The 23,550-nt window shown below is 38.7% G+C and overlaps 1 protein-coding gene across 1 annotated transcript; it reads left to right on the forward strand.

The window, feature by feature from the left end:
• Positions 1 to 1,587: 1,587 nt before the first annotated feature.
• On the forward strand, positions 1,588 to 23,261 carry LOC140479942 (riboflavin-binding protein-like). Its single transcript, XM_072574357.1, has 7 exons — positions 1,588 to 1,716; positions 5,913 to 6,074; positions 7,123 to 7,222; positions 12,728 to 12,856; positions 13,898 to 14,006; positions 20,766 to 21,018; positions 23,125 to 23,261. The coding sequence occupies exons 2-6, from the start codon at positions 5,930 to 5,932 to the stop codon at positions 21,015 to 21,017; spliced, it is 735 nt and encodes a 244-aa protein (XP_072430458.1). The 5' UTR covers positions 1,588 to 1,716; positions 5,913 to 5,929; the 3' UTR covers position 21,018; positions 23,125 to 23,261.
• Positions 23,262 to 23,550: the final 289 nt, after the last annotated feature.

Below are 23,550 nucleotides of genomic sequence, written 5' to 3' on the forward strand. Positions count from 1 at the left end.
AACCTCAGTACATAGCGATACTTGGTGTTTGCGTAGCGATGATCTGTGCATAGCTTGATGCAGCCACACATAAAGGTAGCCATTAGGATGAGTGCAGCATCGGGTACATCCGTTCCTCTGCTTTATCCAGAGCATTGTACATAGTGCCCCTGCAGACACTTTGATCTCCAGATGAAGTAGAAGATGGCTCGGGTGACTGCTCAAGCTCAGGCTTATTTCAAAGATGTACTTTCTTCATAAAAATATCCTTACATATATGGTCCCTAAAGTAGATTGATTCTGTCCAGAAGCATATGAAGAAACAAACAAACATTGGAGTTTGACTCTATCCAGCAAGCTGTTCTGGATCAGTGGTGCTGGAAGAGCACAGCAGTTCAGGCAGCATCCATGGAGCAGCGAAATCGACGTTTCGGGCAAAAGCCCTTCATCAGGAATAAAAGCTCTATCCAGCAAGCAACCTAAAGTCATTTCTTACTTGTACAAGACTATGTTTACCTATATTTGATGGCTTGATTGATAAACTGAAGCCATCTGTCAACTCTCTTTCTGACCAGCAGAGTCTGACAGACCACATAGAGGACTCAAATCCATTAGATAGACCTGTCATTAAAGTGGTTGTCCCTGTAAAAAAAAAAATTTGAAATCAGAGACTGTTGGAAGCTCTATAATAATGGGTAGAATCACAAACATGGGGAATTGTAGCATTAGGGCTTAATTCTGATCATTGTATGTGAAGGAGACAATGGACAATGTACACAATTATAGATGAAAATATGTTGCTGGAAAAGCGCAGCAGGTCAGGCAGCATCCAAGGAACAGGAGAATCGACGTATCGGGCATAAGCCCTTCTTCAGGAATGCCCAAAACGTCGATTCTCCTGTTCCTTGGATGCTGCCTGACCTGCTGTGCTTTTCCAGCAACACATTTTCAGCTCTGATCTCCAGCATCTGCAGTCCTCACTTTCTCCCCAATGTACATGATTACACAATGTAATGCAATATCATGTAATTTTGCATTCTCTTACAGCCTTATGGCAGGGTGAAGCCCCAGTGACATGTTTCTGAAGTACAGTTAATGTTTTCCTTAAACTCGGCAGACTTTGTAAATATGCTTCAGCAGCACAGCATGGTCAAGAATATTACAGAATCCACAATTTTCTAACTTGGAAATTACTGAAGCATTGTTAATACCAAATTAACTTGATGTCACAAAGCTGTAATTTTCTTATATTCTTAAGTGACTTAAGATGAAAAGATCAAAAGAAATTACAAGCTTTCTAGAGAGAAAAGGCAGAACCTGATCTTATTGTGTGAAAATTTATTTAGAGCTGAAAATGTGTTGTTGGAAAAGCGCAGCAGGTCAGGCAGCATCCAAGGAGCAGGAGAATCGACATTTCGGGCATGAGCCCTTCTTCAGGAATTTATTTACTCAGCATCAGAAAAGGCAAAATTTCCGAAGCTCAGCAAAAGCAATGAAGCAATGATTTAGCTCCTTCAGAAAAAACACTGAATACTTGATCTCCAAGGCATTGTCAACATTTGTATTGATTACATTATCATTTCAGGTTAACCAAATTTCAGTAACTATGCTAAGAGTAAAGGTCACCATTCTCATACGTGAACCAATGAGAGACACAGACCATATATCTGATAGAATATAAAAATGACTGATACCAGAGAAGTAGGAGAGCGGTGAATTCTACTGTCACGACAACAGGTAATTGATCTGAAATAATTTGTCATAAATGTTATCATGTAGCTAAACATATTAATTCTGGGTAACCGGAATGAAAGAGTAATCTAAAATTTTAGGAAGGCATTTAGAATAGAATATTAAAACACAGTTGAAAGTTACGTGGCTTGTAGATGGCACCTTTATTGCACAGTTAAGTGAATTTTTTTTGCTACTGTCCATCTTTTACCTTTAGAATAGTGCAATCTGTATTAATAAAATATGCAGAAAATTTTAAATGGTATTGAAACTTAAATTGAAAACAGAGAGACACTGTGAAGTTGAGGACAGCAAATTGATAACATTTATTGAGAGTGCAAGTAAAGATAGATTGCTGCTTGAAAATAAAATTAAAGAATTTATAAGATTCTGTTCGAGTTGTTTGCCATAACAACCATAGCCTATCAATGTTGCATATGAAAGTTATAGAATCGCATATGATCTCAGATACAATCGCATAATTGTGGTTTTTTGCAGTTCTAAAGGAGTTGCTAAATTGTCATTAAATGCTTCAGTAAGTGAGCCTATTTTTACTTTGGCAGTATCTTAAACTTGTGAGATCTGATATGTAAATAAAAATGACTGCAGCTTATGTTTGATGTGGACATTATTTAAAATTTAAAGTTTACAGTTTGGTATTTTAAAGTGAGGTTGTATTTATTCATGTGTATAATAAATAATTAATCTTATTTTTGACAATCACTTTTTGTATGGTTGGAGTTTTGAAAGTGTGTAGGCACCGTTTATAACATCAAATGGCTTTCTTATATTGATTGTATTTACAAGCCAAAGAACAGCAGGACAATGTAACTCACACATGACAGATTCCTAGTTCTTATAGCATTTATTTGTTAGAGGCAAATCACTTTTTGTCAGAGTTGGTTTCCGAATGAAAATCATTTGTACATTGACAAATTGGAGTGCCACAAAGATAAGTTTCAATTATTTATGATCTATATCAATAACTTGCATAAACTAACTGAACTGCAGCCATGTTTGTAGGTGATACAAAGAGCAAAGAGATATGAATTGATATGTAATATATACCATGTGGAGTATAATGAGTGGAAAATGCGAGCTTGTCCACTTTGACAGAATAGAACAGCACTATACCATTTAAATAGAGAGCGTGTAGAATGATCTGGTGTGGAGAGATTTGGGTGGACATGTAAATGATTCACAAAATGTTAGCAGACAGGGGTATAGCAAGTATTTATGAAGGCAAACAGAATGTTGGCTTTTATTACAAGGGGGATGTTGTATAAAATTAAGGAAGTCTTACTGCAAATATATGGGGCACTGACAACACCTCACTTGCTGTACGCAGTTTTTCTTCTTGTTGCATTGAAAATAGTTCAGAGATGGTTTACTTGACTGATTCCTGACAAGGTTTTTCTTAAGATGAAAGGCTGAGTAGGTTTTGGCCTACAGAATCATTCAGGATGGAAACAGCCCCTTCGGTCCAACCAATCCATGCTGACCATAATCCCAAACTAAACATCCCACCTGCCTGCGCTTGGCCCATATCCCTCCAAACATTTCTTATTCATGTACAGTACTTACTTAAATGTCTTTTAAACATTGTACCTGTACTCATATCCACCACTTTCTTTTGAAGTTCATTCCACACATGAACCACTCTCTGTAAAAAGGTTGCTCCTCATGTCTTTTTTAATCTTTCCCCCTTACCTTAAAAATATACCCCCTCATCTTGAAATTCCCCATCCTAGGAAAAAGATACCTGCCATTCACCTTGTCTATATCCCTCGTGATTTTATAAACTTCTATAAGTTCACCCCTCAACCTCTTACGCTACAGTGAAAAAAGTCCCAGCCTATCCAGCCTCTCTTTATAACTTAAACCCTCTATTCCCAGTGACATCTTGGTTAATCTCTTCTGAACCCTCTCCAGCTTAATAATATCCTTCCGATAACAGGGCGACCAGAAATGCACAAAGTACTCCAGAAGAGGCCTCATCAACGTCTTGTATAACCTCAACACGATGCCCCAATTTACAGTCAAAGGTCTGAGCAATGAATGAGTACTAAATGCCTTCTTAACCACCCTATCTATATGTGTCACAAACTTCAAAGAATTATGTGCCTGAACCCTGAAGTCTCTCTGTCCTACAACAGTACCCAAGGCTCTACGTTTAATTGTGTAAGTCCTCCCCTTGTTCATTTTACCAAAATGCAACACGTCACATTTATCCAAATTAAAATCCATCTGCCACTCTTCAGCCCATTGGCCCAATTGATTGCTTTGTAATCTTAGAAGACCTTATTCACTGTCCACTGTAGCATCAATTTTGGTGTCATCCGCAAACATACGAATGATGCCTTCTATATTCTCATCTAAATTATATATATATATTATGACAAATAAAAGTGGAATAATTATTGGAATTTACAGAAATGAGAGGGATCTTACTGAAACATAAGATTCAGAACAGACTTGATAGAGTCATGCTGACAAAATGTTTCTTCTTGTAGGGGAATCTCAAACTGGGAATACAATTTAAAAATAAGGGCATTTGTATTTAAGATAGAAAAGAGGAGTGTCAGTTGTATTTGGAATTCTCTTCCACGGTGCGGTGGAGGCTGGGTAATTGACTATGTTCAAGGCTGAGTTAGTCAGATTTTTTTTTATTGACACAGGAGTCTGGGATCATTGGGAGCAAGCAGGAAATAAGGTTAAAGATAAAATCAGGTCAACCATGACTTTATCAAATACAGCAGACTCAGTGCGTTGAATGTGCACCTCCAATTTCTTTTTAACTTATGAGTGACAATCAGATGAAAGCGGAATATTTGCCTACCCACTTACTCTGAGAAGGATACAGGAAATAAAAAGAGAAATAACTAAAAATGGAGAGAAAAAAAATTCTTATGTTAGGCAAATTAATTCTGTTATCATTCTTGAAAGATGCAATTTGATATCAGAAAGATTTGATGATCTTCTTCCTTCTCTTGAAATGCTAACCTTACTAAAACGTGTAAAGATAGTGCGTGGATTGAAACAGTTTCTGACTGGTATATTTGTTATATTTCTAACTTTAGAAGCCTGAGTTCCATCTTCCTCTGCTGTTTATCACATTGTATTTCCTTTGTTTCTGATTTTCAGCCTTTGCATACTGTGTTCTATCTTTGTGTTCCAGCTTTCTTCTCTCTTTCTTTTCACAATATATATCTTCCGCGTCGCATCTATCACTTTACATTTTGTTCCACCCTAATCTTCTGCATGATGTCTCCAGTAATTTGGTTTTCCTCCATTTTATTGAGCCTTTCCATATTTTTTCTTTTTCTGTAATGCCTCACAACATGTTCTTCCTGCTGTCAATCCTGCTTTCAAACTATTTATATTGCTCTCTTGATTTGCTGTTTGTTTTTCCTTCTGTGTTTTGTTTCTTTTTATTCTGTATTTATGGCATATTTGTAGATTTTCCTCTTTTAGCGCATTCAGTGCTGAATTTACCTGAGTATTTCTTTTTGGATTAAAAATGCAAGAAATGATTTCTAAACATTGACAAATTGCTGATAAGCTTAAATCACCAAAGGTGTTAGAATGTGTCCTGATGAAATGTCCTGCCCAAAATATCGACTCTCCTACTCCTCAGATGCTGACTCACCTGCTGTGTTTTTTCCAGCGCTACACTTTATTGAGTCTGACTCTTCAGTATATGCAGTCCTCATTATCTCCTAGAATGTATTAGAAACTGAATTGAGACCAGTGGCATGATAAGAACAGTTCTACATTCAGTAAATATTTTGAATTCACAGCAAATGCGGAAAATAGTTTAGTTTAATATTCACTGTAAAGGTGTATGTTGCACTATTATAGAGTTACTTCTCTAGCTGGAATGCAATAAACGCATAAACAAGTCTGGATCAAGGTGATAGCTTTGATACAAACTGAGAAAGGTCCCATGAAAGCACAGTTTAGATCAAGCATCTGAACATGATTACAAAGAGGCTTTCTATTCATTAGCTTGGACTGGTATTGAAAACTTGTGGAGATCTCATAAAACTGTGGCTTTTTCACATGAGAGTAAAGAAAGGAATAAAGAAAAGAAACAAATAAAGAAACAATGGACTCCAGATTTAGAGATGGAAAAAGTATCTAGAAACCTAAAAGAAGCACATTACAATTTCACATCTACTGTATTTTGCTTTCTTTTTCAGGTTGAAAATAAGTGGTCATGCAGATCACATTTCTGAGTGTTTCTGTTGCAACATTCCTACTGGCAATTCCTTGCTATGGAGACGGTTGTGTATCGGGAATAAATCATAAGGCAATGCCTAGTCCTGAACCAGACATGAGGGAGTGCAAACTGTATTCGCAATGTAAGTTAAAGTTACTAATCCAAAGCCAAATCAAAATTTTACCAATTATATGATTCTCTTTTGGGAAATTAAATGTCAAATTTATCACAAAATAAAAAAACAGAGAAGATCAATCAACCAGCCAATCTTGGACTCTGTTGAACATCTACCCAATTCTCTCACATTGCCCAAAAGGATAATGGGTTCGTCATTTAGGATTAAGACAAGGGAGGATTTCTTCACTCAGACGGTTGCGAGTCTTTGTAATTCTCAACTTCCAATGTGTGCAGATGCTCCATTGATGAGTTCAGTTCACTGAAAATAATAGTGTTTCAATCAGAAAAGAAGTAAGGAATCGGGCAGGGGAATAAAGTTGAGACAGAAATCCAGTTATGATTATATCAAATGGCAAAGCATACTTGGTTGGACAACACTGCCCACCCTTTCTCTATTTCTTACATAATTCTATTTGTCTACCTGAAAACTCCCATCAACACATTATTAATCTGTACAATTAAATATAAACTAACTGTACTCCTTCCCTATTTTATGCTTGTGTCTTTGTATCCTGGTTATAAAGGCTGTGGCACTTCTCTCCTTGTACTGAGATGCCTTCCATTACATCTCCTTATCCTGAAGACAATGATATATGCAGATCATCAGTTTGAGGCATCAAACCTGTGTTGAATTCCTCTATACTTATTCATTCAGGGAAGTGCACTTTGCTGGCTGGGCCAGCATTTATTGTCTATCCCTGATTGCTCTTGAGAAAGTGATGGTGGTGTAATGTGATGCTTTCTTGGACCACTGCAGTTCATTTATTGTAGGTACAATGTTGGGGAAGGAGTTCAAGGATTTTGATCGAGTCAGGTTGGAGTGACCTTTCATTTTGTATTATTCCTATTTGAAGGAATCAGGCAGATCATGAGCGAAATTTACATACAAAGTTTGTGACCTTCTCAGAAAACATCACTGGTTTTCCTGACTGCGGTTAGGAAATTTTAGAGAATTTTAGAGAAGTCTCATGGACTTATGTTTCCAAGTTATTTACTTGTTTTTCTCTCAACAGCTTCATGTTGCTTTTCTAACTACACTGAACAACTGGCTGTATCCCCAGTCATTAAGGTATATAATACTTATTGGAACAGATGTGGTCAACTGAGTTCAAGGTAAGGCAAACCAATATCTCATTTTAAAATGTCACAATTCTTAATTTCTTTTGAATAGGATTTGTTTCCTTTGGATAGAACTAATCCAAAATGTGGTCATTGAAGACAATAGCCAGATTTTATGAAATAGGAGTAGCAACCTGGAACTCACAAGTTCAAATCCCACTATAGCAAGTTCTGAAAGTGAAAGTTTTAAAAATCTGCTAACTTGTACACCATGAACACTTTAAATACCAGGGAAAAGTAGGCTATACACCAAGTCCAGGTAAATGGGATTAGTATGGCTTGGTGTTTGTTGGTCAGGAAGACATAGTGGGCCAATGGTCTTGTTTGCATGCTGTATGATTCTCTGACTCTAAAATAGCTATAAGAAAGCGGTAAAAATACAATTAATTCACCAACGTTCTTCAGGAATAGGACTAGCCATCACTCACTAGTCTGGCTGATGAGTTACTCCTGTTCCATACTAACCACAACAACTATTTATAGTTATTTGAAGATTACAAAATGCCCTTGACAATTCGCTAAAGTCTGATCACATACAAAAGGAACACAGTGCTGAGAAGGAAAATCTATAAAAGGTGAACAAAACTTGTTTTTTGTTATTATTGATGTCCTATAGAGAATGAATTTCAGAGTTGTGGGGCTTAGGTGGCTGTAAACATGGTCCCCAGTAGTGAAGGGAAGGGACAGAGGAATTCACAGAATATCAGAACTATAAAAAAGGAGAGTTCAACTGTAGTGAAGGACTGCTGGAGGGGACAACAGAGGAGTATAGCCATGAAGAGATTTAAACTCAAGAATGAGAAGGTTATCTATGTTGGTGGCTTGGGAACTAACATAGATAAGGAGAATGGGGAGTGGGAATGGATATAGGTGGTAAGGTTCCCAACAAGCTGAAGTTTATAGCGATTGAAAAAGAAGAAGTATCCTAGACAACATTGAAATAATTGAGTCTGAAGATGACTCAAGGTGGATGAAGGCTTCAGGGGCAGATGGACAACAGCAGAAGAGAAGATTAGATTAGATTAGATTAGATTACTTACAGTGTGGAAACAGGCCCTTCGGCCCAACAAGTCCACACCGCCCCGCCGAAGCGTAACCCACCCGTACCCCTACATCTACATTTTACATTTACCCCTTACCTAACACTATGGGCAATTTAGCCTGGCCAATTCACCTGACCTGCACATCTTTGGACTGTGGGAGGAAACCGGAGCACCCGGAGATGGTGATGCAATGAATGTACAGTTCTCAGTTCTGAAGAAAAGTCACATCAGACTAGAAACATTTCTCTCTTCTCTGGGAGTACATCTGTTTACTAAGAGTTAATGGGTTGAAATTGTAATCTCGTTGGACCAGGCAGTAGTGACCATTGTTCGAGCTGATCTGATCTCTTGTTTTTGATTTTTTTTCACAATGTGGTGTTACTACATTTGTAAATTTGTAATCGCATTTTATTTGTTCAGTTCTCTGTAAATCTTGTTACTATTTTGTGACTATGTCTCGCGTGCCCATTGCCTGATCCATCTGCTGAATGGAATGATTTGCATCTGTCCAGATATGTATAAAAGCTGTGTATGTATTGAAACCTTTTGCTTTTCTCAGATTGACAGTTAGGGTATCAATACCTTGCCACCAGTAGGAAGACCAGCTCTTGTACAAGTAAGAGTTACTGTTTGGGGATCCAAGATGGCGGCGACTCAGCAAGTCTGAGTCTATAGTGCTCCTCGCAAGACTTGGGCAAAGTGAGCCACCTGCCTCTACCACACTTACCAAATCATTTAAAATAGGTTTTACTTATTGTAATTAGTTGCTCAGTACTAAATTTAAACAGTCTAGTCTCCTGTAAAAATGACTAGGGGGAAAGGAGCCCGCAGTTCTCAGTAGGCAGGAGCCACTCCCTCACCCTCCCCAGCTGCAGCAGAGGCGTCCGCAGCTGCCCCGGGGGACTGACCTACAGTGGTGAGCCTCGGGGAAATAATCTCCAAACTTGACACGAGGATCGACGCCTTCATTGAAGAGTCCAGGAGCCTGTGGAATTCACTCTCGGCTGCATTACAAAAGCACAACTGAGACATCGAGGAAATCGAGCGCTGAGTCCGAGGTGCTGAGCGCTCTCGAACAGCAAGTCCAGACCTTAGAGAATCACATTGACAACCTCGATTTTCGAGGTCGTTGAAAAAATATTTGTTTGCTGGGCCTTCCCAAACAGGAAGAAGAAGGCCAGCTTACAGTGTTTCTCGAGCAGTGGCTTCCACTGCTGTTAAATCAAGAGGCTGGATCAGGCCAGGTAGGGGTGGAACGGGCCGAGAGGGTTGCAGTGCGCTGGCCCGGCTCGAACCAGCGCCCCCGCCCGGTCCTGTTCTGGCTGCAGAGCTACAAGGAGAGGCAGATGCTCTTGGAATCTTCCAGAAATCTTGGGAAAAATCCCCAAGCCATGATTTATAAAGATTCCAAGATTATGTTATTTCAGGACTTTTCCCCAGCTTTGGTCCGAAAGAGGAAGGCGTTTGACAAAGCGAAGAAGTGTTTCAGGGACTTAAACATTCAGTACTCCTTGCGCTACCCAGCTACACTATGCTTCAGCCATGAAGGGTCCGTGTATAACTTCAGATCACCAGAGAAGGCCAAGGAATTTTTGGACTCTCTTAGATAAATTGTAAGAGTTAATTGATGTTGTTTTGCCCTCTCCCCAACCCGGTTTACCCGCTTTTTATTCCTTTCATTACCTTCCTGTTTAATATTATCTCCATGGGGGTGGGGAGAGGGGTTTATTTATTTATTCTTCACTTAGCGATTTTCTCCCTTTTTTTATATATATAGGCCAAGGGGTCTAGTTAATGTAGGTGGGGGGGAAGTGGTTACCTTATCCTATTTTATTTCTGTCCTTAGGAGTGGGGTTGTTTTTCCCTGTTATTTTGTATTACTTTATTTAATTATTATTTGCTGAAACTGTAATTTTATAGTCATATATGTTCATACATTACTAAATATATCCAGGGTTTGGTGTGTATGTGTGTTGGGGGGGGGGGGGGGGGGGGAGGGGGAATAGGGTACTCATTGTTAATTCTAACACAGTAGTATATTTGAATTTTCTTTATCCTATTGTGGGGTGCCTGGGTCAAGGGTGGAGCACTGGTTGGGAGAGGTTATGATGGGCTTTTGGAAAGGAAGTGATGCCCCTGGGAACAAGGGGGAAGATCTCTGTTTAAATACGTTTTATATTTTTTTATTTAGAAATAGTTTTTTACTATATTTATCTCTGAGTGTATTAAAGAGTCCTTTATTTTTGTGAATTTTATGCTCTATGCTCGGGATGTCTTGGATAGACCCTTCTCCCGAGGGGTCTCAGACTTGCCCGGTGATTATGGTTAATCAGTCGATTAAATGGTGCACCTGGAATGTCACAGGGAGTAATTCACCAATCAAAAGGAAGAAAATATTATCAAACCTCAAGAAAGAAAGGGTTGATATAGCTCTCCTACAGGAGACACATTTATTGGATAAAGAACACTTGAAATTACAACAGGGAAGAGATTATTTTCCATTCTCTCTTTCTATGCAAGGAAAAGCATTTTGGTAAACTGGGTGGCTGTGGGTCCTCATGGACTTTCAAGTTGGCACAGAATAATTATGGAATATAATCCCACGGACTTTCTTACAAATATGGTGCACCAAAAAAAAACCCGAATTATTCCATAAAATATGGCAGCCCTTCTTGAATTACACAAATACAGATATCTCGGTCATCCTAACAAGGGCTTTTAGTTAATTGAGATGGTGAACCTGGCTGGTCCGGGGCCCCTTGGGATAGGAATCCCGCACAAATATGGATTTTGTTATGATCTGATGTTAACACATTCCGAGCATGTATATCACGACTCAATTTGTGTGTTATCCGTCGGTTTTTATTCTCTTGAATAATGTAAGAGATTTAATCATACACTCTGGTTAGTTGTAGGTTAGACGAGTAGTTAGTTGAGTTTTGTTTTTTTTCTCTCAGTATTTCTTTTTTTCTGTTTGATAGATTTTGGTTATTATTTATTTAAGATTTAATTGTATATCAATGTTTATACTTGGAGTTTTGTTTTTAGTTTTCTTCTGTAAACGTGTAAAACATGTTAAATTTTCAGAAGTTATTGTTTGATTTACAAGAATGCGTCTGTGCGATCCGAAAAGAACCCAGTTGCACAATCTTCAATACTTCACAGATGCTGCCAGACCTGTCAAGTTTCTCCATCGTTTTCAGGTTTTATATTGTTAATGAAGATGGAAGTTGGAACATTGCAAACAGTCTGGTTCAGATTGAGACAATAGTCAGGGATGGGTGGAATCATTTGCAAGAGTCTGGAGTTTGTGGTGTTACCAAATGTTTGCAGTCTGCCCTGTGTTTCATTGGTTGAGATTGTGGCTCATTAATGGGTGATTATTGGACAGGCAATTTTTCATTGCAGAAGCAATGGGGGGATTGAATGAGGTGGTAAAGAGATACGGCTAGGTTTGAATAACATATTAGGAGTTAATATCTAATGCTCCTTGGGCAATAATAGATGAGCAATGAACATCCACATCCCAAGAATAAATATTTGAAAGCTACTTGATTATCATACTATATTTTAGCAGACGATTAAACAAATTAAAATAAATAGGTAAATGTCTGAGCTAAACTTCATACTGAAGAATCACATAGACATGGTCCATTCTAGACTACAGTAAAACAGATGTTATTTTTACAGTTATGATATTATGCATATATTAATGTGATGATGTTTTATATGCCACAATGTTGCAGTTCAGCATCATCTTCAGTGATTCATTTAATAAACAGGAAAACATCCTTTGGAGTTGAGAACAATTTTATCACTTGCTTACAGATTGATACATTTTGGTATTGATGGTGATGTACTTGAAATCACAACACAATATGATCTCCAGAAATACAGTTCTGGTCAAGCAGGATTCCTCCTGCAAGTACGAGCTATTGATACATTTTTTTTGAAGGAAGAAACCACATTTATTTAAATATAGATAGCAAAACATGTTTGGAAATGTACTGTAACAAAATCATATTTTTGCTCGATAAGCCATATTTTAAATAAATTAATTCAGGGGAGCAGGCTTCTATTTATTGCATATCCCTAGTTGCTGTTGAGAAGGTGGCAATGAGCTGCCTTCTTGAACCATTTCAGTCCATTTATTACTATAATGATACAAATAAGGTGAAATTGTTCTCTCTGAGAGCAGGTCATCACAGGATCATTGATGTCCACAGCATAGAAAAAGGCCCTTAAGCCCATCAAATCTGAGCCAGTCAAAAACAGCCATGTTACTATTATAAACCCATTTTCCACCACTTGGCCTAGATCCTTGTATCCAATGGCATGTTAAGAGTCAACTCTTCTTTGGTAAGATGATGAGAGTAAAAATTGAACAAAGTTGTAATAAATTGTAAGAAATATGGTAAGGTTATTACTGATTAACTGATGTAATTCATTACTCTAGATGTGAGGAGTATATGAAGAAAATAGATTGTTTCTACCATTGCTCACCTCATGCCTTCAACTGGATCAATCCCAATAATTCATATTCACTTCTTGCAGCTCCAATCTGTCAGAGCTTTTGTGATGACTGGTAAGATTTTTTGTAACATTCTTTTCTCTTGAAGTAATTCCAGTTTTTATTGCATTTTATCTTTTACTAACGTGAAACACTGGTATTCAGTTAGACAGTAAAACATTTTTCTGCATTACTAATCCATTACAGTAGTGAGAGATGCTATACTGAGAGGTGATGAGTTTTGGATGAGACATTAATCTGAAGTCCCACCTGTTGCTTGGGTGAATCTAAAAGAACATGTCATGCCATTTTGAAGAAGAGTAGTGAGTTCAAGGTTTGTGAGAAGATTTGTAGCTCGGGTGCTCGTTGTTGTGGTTCTGTTCGCCGAGCTGGGAATTTGTGTTGCAGACGTTTCGTCCCCTGTCTAGGTGCTTGGGAGCCTCCAGAGGAAAGATCACAGAAGCACTTCACAGGAGGCTCCCAAGCACTGAGGGTGTCACCTAGACAGGGGACAAAACGTCTGCAACACAAATTGCCAGCTTGGCGAACAGAACCACAACAAAGAGTAGTAAGTCTCCCATGTACCTGGCCAAAAACTTATCTTTCAATCAATATTACAAAAAGAAACAGATTTTCTGGTCATTATAATAATGATGTTCCATGGATGTTTGCTGGATACATATGGGTTACTGCATTTCTTCTATTTATTAGCACATTGCCTGTACTTCAATAATACCAAGTCAGCTGTGAGATATTTGTGGTAAATTAAATCAAGCTTTTATTTTTCCAATAACACCTAATGTAAAATATATATAACAGTAATATGGTTTGACTGAGGAAATGGTAAATATTGCAATCTTTTAAATATTATATGCTTCAGTGATTCTTGTCTCCAAAGTGAAAGGTATTTGTTCTGTTTTAAAAGTAATGACAAAAGTACTCCACTAATAAAGCCAACATGTTTTATTCAGGTCACTTAAAAAAATGTTGTGGGTTTGTGGAGAAATCAAGCAAGTGGACAATAATCCTGGTTGGATGGTAACTGACCTGTGCAACAAGGTTCAGTTTTTCAGTGGTAGTGAAATCAGATATTAATGAATAAACATTTCTCTACAGGTTTGCAGCTTGCAGAAATGACCTGACCTGTGTCAGAAATTGGATTTCTGATTGGGAATGGGATGATCATGGAAATAACTGCAGAAATGAATGTATCCCATACCATCAGGTAAGAACAAGAGAACCACATTTTAATGTACAGTTGGTGGACTTGACATACAGATTTGGGAATGCAGGTAATGTAATGGGCACATTTTGGCTTTGTAACTATACTGTAAGTAATAGCACTCCTATGATTAGTAGGCAAGTGTCTTATAAGTCAATTTGACTTATAGAGTCATAGAGATGTACAGCATGGAAACAGGCCCTTCGGTCCAACTCGTCCACACTGACCAGATATCCTACCAAATCTAGTCCCATTTGCCAGCAATTGGCCCATACCCCTCTAAACCCTTCCTATTCATATACCCATCCAGATGCCTTTGAGATGTTGTAATTGTACCAGCCTCCACCACTTCCCCGGCATCTCATTCCATACATGCACTACCGTTTGCGTGAAAAAGTTGCCCCTTAAATCCCTTTTAAATTTTTCCCCTGTCACCTTAAATCTATGCCCTCTAGTTCTGGACTTTCCCACCCCAGGCATAAGACCCTATCCATACCCCTCATGATTTTATAAACCTCTATAAGGTCACCCCTCAGGCTCTGACACTCCAGGGGAAAACAGTCCCAGCCTGTTCAGCCTCTCCCTATAGCTCAATTCCTCCAACCCTGGCAACATCCTTGTTAATCTTTTCTCATCCTTTCACGTTTCACAACATCCTTCCAATAGGAAGGAGACCAGAATTGCACGCAACATTCCAACAGTGGCCTAACCAATATCCTGTACAGCTGCAACATGACCTCCCAACTCCTATAATCAATGCTCTGACCAATAAAGGAAAGCATACTAAACACCTTCTTCACCACCCTATTTACCTGCAAATCCATTCTCAAGGAACTACGAACCTGTACTCCAAGGTCTCTTTGTTCAACAATGCTCCCTAGGACCTTACCATTAAGTGTATAAGTCCTGCTCTGATTTGCTTTTCCAAAATGCTGCACCTCACATTCTTGTAAATTAAAATCCATCTGCCAAACCTTGGCCCATTAGCCCATCTATGAAATCCTGTTCTACCTGAGGTAACCTTCTTCACTGTCCACTACACCTCCAATTTTGGTGTCATCAGCAAACTTACTAACTATGCCTCCTATGTTCACATCCAAATTATTTATATAAATGATGAAAATCAGTGGACCCAGCACTGATCCTTGTGGCACACCACTGGTCATTTGAAAATTATGTTCAGAGCATCCATTTTCTCCCCACTTTCCATTAATAGCCTTCCTTCAACAGATCTCCTTTTAATTTTCTATGTGTGCCCCCAATTAAAACTTTTACAGCTGTTCTATCTTTGTCCTTTTCCATAATGATTCTAAATCTAGCAGTGCTACGGTCACTATCTCCAAAGCGGTCGGCCATTGCTACATCCACTTGTTTGACTTCATTTCCTAAGTCTAAATTTAGAATTGTACTCCCTCTCAACAATACAAGTTTGTTACCTTCTGGCTAAGACATGTGGAAGACTTACCCTATGTGCTTTTCAAAACTTTTGTACCCTAGTTGATATTAAGATAACTGAAGACCCCAACTGTTATTGTCCTGTTGTTTTTGCACCAGATGTGTGCCTATATGTTTATTTGTAGATGTCTGTGTCCCCCAAAATCCACACCCCAAATCTTTGGAGCTTTAGACTGCATTCCTGGCAGTGTAACTGCCCCCCTTTATGATTTCTAAGCTTTCCCCAGATTGCCTCATCTGATGATCCCACCTCACAGTTGTAATTAACTCCCTAACAGGAATTAACTCCCTTACCAATAATGCTACACCCTCACCTTTTAACTTCCCTTTAAAACCTCCTATATCAGTGAAAAGGTTAAAGCACTCGCAACAAACTTCAGCCAGGAATAAGTGGATGATGCATCACAGCTCCCTCCAGAGGACCCAAACATCACAAAAGCTGGTCTCCAGTCAATTTGATTCACTCCACATGATATCAAAAAATGGCTGGGGGAATTCAACACTCTAAAGGCCACGGGCCTTGACTACAGTTTGGCAATGGTACTGAAGACTTCTGCTCAGAACTTGCTACATCCAGTCAAGCTGTTCCTGTACAGCTACAACACTGGCATTTACTTGACAATGTGGAAAATTTCCCAGGTATGTCCTGTTCACTAAAAGTAGGACAAATCCCATCTTCAAGGTAGAGTCCTCGGCCCAACATCTTCATGAATGACATTCCTTCAATCATAAAGTCAAAAGTGGGAATGTTCAACACCATTCACATCTCCTCAGATTCCGAAGCAGTCAGAGACCAAATGCACTCAATTCTCCTACTTCTCTCATCTAGTGGCATACATGACCTTGCTAAAGGACTGTCTCCACATATATTCAACCATGACCAGTGTACTCTTCCTTCTTCTTGAGGTATTTGCCTGAAGGAGAAAGTGAGGACTGCAGATGCTGGAGATCAGAGCTGAAAATGTGTTGCTGGAAAAGCGCAGCAGGTCAGGCAGCATCCAAGGAGCAGGAGAATCGACATTTCGGGCATGACCCCTTCTTCAGGAATTCCTGAAGAAAGGCTCATGCCCGAAACGTCGATTCTCCTGCTCCTTGGATGCTGCCTGACCTGCTGCGCTTTTCCAGCAACACATTTTCAGTATTTGCCTGGAAGGCAGATCATTGGTGATTATTCACCAAAACATAGCAAACTACCATGATGTGTTTTCCTATGGGCAGGGCATGAAGGCAGGTCCTGAATTTGCGTTCGCTGGAACAGGGATTGCATGGATAGGGTGAATAGCCAAAGTGTTTTTCCGACATGGGGGTATCCAAACCCAGAGGGTCTAGGCTTAGGGTGAGAGGGGAAAGATTAAAAGGGACCTAAGGGGCAACTTTTTGACGCAGACGTGATCCGTGTATGGAATAAGCTGCCAGAGGAAGTGGTGGAGGCTGGTACAATTACAACATTTAAAAGGCATCTGAATGGGCATATGAATAGGAAGGCAGGGCTAGATGCTGACAAATGGGACCAGTTTTATTTAGGACATCTGGTTGGCATGAATGAGCTGGATGGAATGGTCTATTCCATGTTGCACAGCTCTATGACTCTCATGTGTTGGCATTAATCACACTGACATGCTAGCTGTCTAACCAACTAAAATAATCCTGTACTCTTCTAAGAAAATAGCAAAAAATACAGAGGTACAGCTATACATTAGATAGATGACTATAATTGCATTCTGTTCTTGTTTCTCCAAGGATTTAAAGATTCTATGACTTGACTAAACTTGGGTGGAAATAATAAATTTGATTGCAGATCTGACAGCTATATCTTTACTCTGTAGGTGCAAAAATGATCACTGTAGAAATGAGCATGTGTGTCTGCACAAGCTATTTCACATTATTCAGTATGATTCATTTTCTTGGCATTACAGTAGTGCCTCGACTTACGAACTTAATCCATTCCGGGACCTGGTTTGCGAACCGAAAAGTTCGCGAACTGAATCAATTTTTCCCATTGTTTGGATAGCGTAAGAATGCTTGGACAGCTGTTCACAGCGCATGCACCAAAGACGAACTGAATGAGATCACGCGGGGCCCGAGAGCTTTTGCATTCAACAAGCGCGTAGCAAAGCAGAACCTTCGTACCTTCGTTCGTATCTTGAATTTCGTACATACGTTGAAGCAAAATTTTACGTACAATCCTGTTCGTAAACCGATTTGTTCGTGAACAGGGTCGTTCGTATGTCGAGGTGCTACTGTATTTATATTACCTGTTGTATAAAGTAGACATGTCACAAATGTGAGTTACAAATGATTGATATAAGTTCAAAACACCTGGTCCAGGACATTGTATGGGCCAGATGGCTATAGAATATGTAAAATATGGACAAAACTGGCCTCTTTACCAGGATTTATCTTTCACAATTTAACAAACAGATATCTCAACTTGACGTTCTTGCAGAGCACTTTTTGTTTTACTTGCATCAGGTATCAGAGCTCACACAAGACAGAATATTAGCTCCTGCAGCAGGAATTTAATATTCTGAACTAAATCCAAATATCTCTATATAACTGTATACATGCCTTTAAAACTGCTCTGAGGCAGAGTCCAATCTAGAATCTATCAATATTGCTGTTGCCTCCAGGTGCACTCTCCAAATTATTCCCAGTTACACACAGCAAAGTATTAAGTCATCAAGAACTTGCAAAGTACAGCAGGTGCTGGAAATCTGAATTAATACAAAAATGCGGAAAAACTCAACAGGTCAGGCAACATCTTCAGAGAAAACCAATACATTTCGTCACAAAATTGTAATAACACAAATGCTGCCTCACCTGTTGATATTTTCATTTTATATCAACAATTTTGTAACGTTTTTGTATATTGATCTGAAAATGTGAAATCACTGCCCTCATCAATGTTTTTAAATACAGCAGAGGGACACATTCAAGGCTATAATTCAGGGATCCTGCAGTTGCACCAATATCATCAGCTTTTGACAGCATAGAAGGGGGTCCTTCATCCCATTGTGTCTGCACAATCCATCAATGATCCATCTATTCTGATCCCATTTTCCAGCACTGGACTGTAGCCTTGTATGTTACAGCATTTCAAGTGTTCACCCAAGTAGTTGTTAAATGTCTTCAGAGTTCCTTACCCTACCACCCTTTAAGCAGTGAGTTCCAGCTAATCAAAACCTTCTGGGTGAAAAACCTTTTCCTCAAATCCCCTCTGAACTTCCTGCTCTTTACTGCGGAATCCTTCAGGGTTACTTTGTGCTGCACATGAACACAGTTTAAAGGAACAAGTTACAAGAATTACAAATGTGTATTAAAGCCGACAAGCCAATTTGTGGAATCTCATTGTTCAAATGTATTTAGAGCCAGTAATAAGCCTCATTACTGTCTCACCTCATGTCTAATAGCTATGGTGGGAAGACAATCATTCATTAATTTTAAAGGTGGCTAACATGTATTCACATCCATTATCTTGGACAGTGAAGTGGTTCATTTTCATAGAGAGAATATGGAGAGAAAAAAATAAATAAAGTGCATAATTTGAAATGGGGTACAGGAGGAGCAGAGAGACATAGAGATATATTTCCATCATTAAAATGACAGTTGGTTGAGAAAGCAACAAATAAAGCTAACAGCATATTCTGGGATATAGAGTATCAAAGTAACAAACTTACATTAAATTTGTATAGAAAGTTGTTTCAGCCTCAACTGAAATACTGTGTTCAGTTCTGCACATTACACTTTAAGAAGGATGTGAAGACATGAGAAAATGGAAAAAAGATTCTAGGGAATAGTGTGTTTTTAAATCAGAGAAGTTAGAAATGTCTTTCTCAGAGAAGACAAGATTGAGAGGAAATTTGATAGTGGTGTACAAAATCATGTGGGATCTGGACAGAGTAAATGAGGTAAAATTGTGGGGTCTGGACGGAGTAGATGAGGTAAAACTGTTCCTATTGGTGAAAGTATTGAGATCAAGGAGACACAATTATTGTGGTTGGCAAAAGAACCAGTAGCAACATGGGGAAAAGCTTTTTCATGCAACAATAATCTGGAAAACACTGCCTGAGAATGTGGTGAAGATGGGATCATGTGAGGCATTTGAAAGGTTATCTGAAAAGAAAGAATGTACTGGGCTATGGGGAGAAGCCAAAGAAGTGACATAAGGTAAATTCTCCTTAAGAGAGACAGCATAGACATGATGGACCCAGTGGCCTCCTGTGCTGTAACCATTCAGTAATAATCACACGGACACGGCCAGGAGCTGGAGTGTAAAATGGATGACATCAATTTTAGTAACTAGGAGTATTATCAAAGTATAGCAATCCACAACAATACCAAAGATCATTATTTGCTCCTCATTTTTTTTTTGAGGCAAGAATAAATTAAATAAAATTTTACTTTGATAGTTTGTCTGTTATGGTGACTTCGTTTCAGTGAAATAAAGCAGTTCATTGCTCAATATCTGCCCTTATCTCATCCACCATATCTCTGTGTACCTGAAAGCATTTGAGTCATTCATTTCATTGTTCTTCTGGAATTTTCATACACAATCACTACTGTTTGCCTACACAGAACACTACAATTGTATTTCAAAGTAACTGCACAGTATTTTGGAGCATTTCTGAAATACAGTAAGGCATTACAAAAATGAAACTGTTTAATTGTATCTTTTCTGGTTTTGATACAAAATTAAATATTAATTACATTTGGCTTTATGTTATGTTTCCTTGAGGCTGAGCTTAGAAAGTGCCAGATCTGATGATCACTGGGATTTTATATTGACTTCCAAAGTACATTTGGAACTGCTTGTAGCTGTGCCTTCTCTGCAGTCTAATCACATTCAACCAAGAGATAGGTTTCACATCACAAGAGAGGCTGGGAACTTTGCTCCAATACCATAGTTTGATTGTCTTGTGATAATGGAGAGCAGCAGACAGCAGTTATAAGCATTACCAGCTCAGGTAAAAGGGGGAGAGACTGGCAGTTTCCATGTATCATGAACTTACATTTGAATTGGCTCAGGTAGGGCACCCAGGATTATGGTAACCCCTTTTCCTGAACTTTTAGAAGTTTCAATTCCAGCCTTCACGATAAAAAGTTAAAACATTTCTCACCAATAGCAATCACTTTTCCATTATTGTACTTAACAGTGTTTAACTTGTTTGAAGAAAACGTTTCCTTTAAATCACTGATCAGCAGATTGGAAATTTGACCCTGTTTTTGGTCCAAACACTGCTTCGGGTCAATCTTCACCACTATTTTTGAAGATATGATAACCAGCTATTTGTGAATTCTTTTCTGCAGATGTACAAGAATGGAAAGGACCTCTGTAATAATATGTGGGGTGCGACATTCAATGTGACTTCATATCCATGTCACTGTCTGATGATGGATAATGATGACGGTGATATGATCCAACAAATGATCCTCAGTAGAGGAACACCAGCTCCAGGTGAAATGCATACAGAACTTGCGCAAGTACCTTTCTGTCAGCGAAGGCTCAAAAATCTGAATGAAAGGCAAGGTGCGAAAAAAGAGCAAAAAGGGACACAATAGTGTAAGTACTTAACATATACGTTACGATTAAACTTCTCTCAATTTATTAAACAATTTACATTTTCCGTTTTAAATGTCGTGGCCATGATCATTTGACTTGGATGGATCAAGTCAATGTTAAGTATGGGCTGTGATGTATCCCAATTGTACAAATTCTCCCCACCTTACTCTGACATCCATTGCTTTGGGCTTTTCTTACCATTTTTATTCCTAGTATGATTCTCAGGAATGGACCAGAAAAGAATGGCACAATTCCTGAATCCCATTTCATAAATTATTTTCATCTTCCTTGATTGGTCTTTTTACACAATTTTTCAAGTGGCTTATTCCCAGACAATGAACAAAGGACAAAGAAAATTTACAGCCCAGGAACAGGTCATTCAGCCCTCCAAGCCTGCACCGATCCAAAACCACTGTCTAAACCTGTTGCCCAATTCTTAAGCATCTGTATCCCTCTGCTCCCCACCTACTCATGCATCTGTCCAGACACATCTTAAATGAATCTACCGTGCCTGCCTTTACTACCTCTGTTGGCAATATGTTACAGGCACCTACCACCCTATGTGAAAAGTACTTGCCTCATATATTCCCCTTAAAAGCGTGACCTCTCGTTATTGAATCCTACACCCTGGGAAAAATCTTATCTCTACCATGTCTATACCCTTCATGATTTTGTAGACTTCAACCAGGTCCCCCCTCAATTTCCTTTTTTTTAATGAAAACAACCCTAACCTATTCAACCTTTCTTCATAGCTAGCACCTTCCACACGAGGCAACATCCTCATAAACCTTCTCTACACCCTCTCCAAAGCATCAACATCCTTTTGGTAATGTGACGACCAGAACTGTACACAGTATTCTAAATGCAGCCGAACCAAAGCCTTGTATGATTTTAACATGATCTGCCAGCTTTTATACTCAATACCCCGTCCAATGAAGGCAAACATACCATATGCCTTCTTGACCACTCTATCCACCTGTGCAGCCACCTTCAGGGTACAATGGACCTGAACTCCCAGATCTCTCTGCTCATCAACTTTTCCCAAGGCTCTTCTGTTTACTGTGTAGTTCACTCTAGAATTAGACTTCCCAAAATGCATCACCTCACATTTGCCTGGATTGAACTCCATCTACCAATTCTCCACTCAACTCTCCAGTCTTCCTGTATTCTTTGACAGTCCCCTATGATCTCTGGTAATCCACCAATCTTCGTGTCATCTGCAAACTTACTGATCAGACCACCAATGCCCTCTTCCAGATCATTTATGTATATTATAAACAACAGTGGCCCCAGAACTGATCCTTGTGGAACACCACTGGTCATCTTTCTCCATTTCGAGAAACTCCCTTCAACTACTACTCTCTGTCTCCTGTTGCTCAACCAGTTCTTTATCTACCTAGTTAGAACACCCTGCACACCATGTGTCTTCACTTTCTCTATTAGTTTAGATTTAGTCATTAATTTGTTTTTGCCAGTTTATCAAATATTTTTCCAAAGCCTACTAATGATGTTCATGTAAGGAGCATTGTCTGCTGTATAAACATGAGAAAAAGGAGATAATCTATTTCGTGCCAAAGAGAACAATTTGACATTTTAGGTTAATTCATGCGAATATGGAGATGCTGATTCTGAATCCCCTAAAAGTTTTGAAGCCTGGAAGTACAACTGAATGGCTATCTGAATGATCATGTATGTCGTTACCAGCTGCTCAGGTTCTCCACACTGATTTGGAAAAATAAACATTGGAAGCAATCAATTATATTAGGACATCAAGGATTTTTAAGCTATGTTTCAGTTTTTAAAATAAATTATGTAATAAAGTCAACAGATCAAGCCATCTCATCTGAATAAGGATGTTAGCTGTGATGAAAGTTAGTTCTGCATAAGAGGATTTACAGAGTACTATCAATGTTCACCAAATGAACGATGTGAGCTCATGAGTGAAATAGTTCAAGGACATCTAATTACAAACTTAACGAGGTTTATAATTCTCAGATCAAATCTCATTGTCTGGATACTTTTGTTTAATTTTATGCCTGCCCAATGAGATCCTTTCCAGTATGCTTTATTTTGTTTAGAATTATGCTATTTGTACCTTCCTTTCAGTTACAGCACTGCAAAGAACCGACTCCACTGCTGCTGATAAGGGATATACTTAAAGAAAAAGGCTTAATATTTTGAACAGCCAAATGTATAACAAATTTGTCAAATAAAGAATACAAATAAATATTTTTTGAAAATCATTCCCATCATCTTTTTGATGTTTATATTTTCATTTTTAGTGTAGGTTTGAGACATTGCCACTATTTTATTTCCAAATAATTAAATTCCACAATGAGTCAGGAAATTTCACCTCACCATCATCTTGGGAGAAAAGTTACACTCCAGGGAAGCATGTGTACATAACGGCATCTGAGATATTGAAAGGGACTGCTGAGGGTATTTTCAACTGCCCATTTTCATTATCTGGGAGTTTGCCCCAATGACTTCCTTAAATTTTGTGCCTTTTATCCTTTAGCTCTCTCACCACAT

Source organism: Chiloscyllium punctatum, chromosome 7 (genome assembly GCF_047496795.1).
Source record: "Chiloscyllium punctatum isolate Juve2018m chromosome 7, sChiPun1.3, whole genome shotgun sequence".
Classification (NCBI taxonomy): Eukaryota; Metazoa; Chordata; class Chondrichthyes; order Orectolobiformes; family Hemiscylliidae; genus Chiloscyllium; species Chiloscyllium punctatum.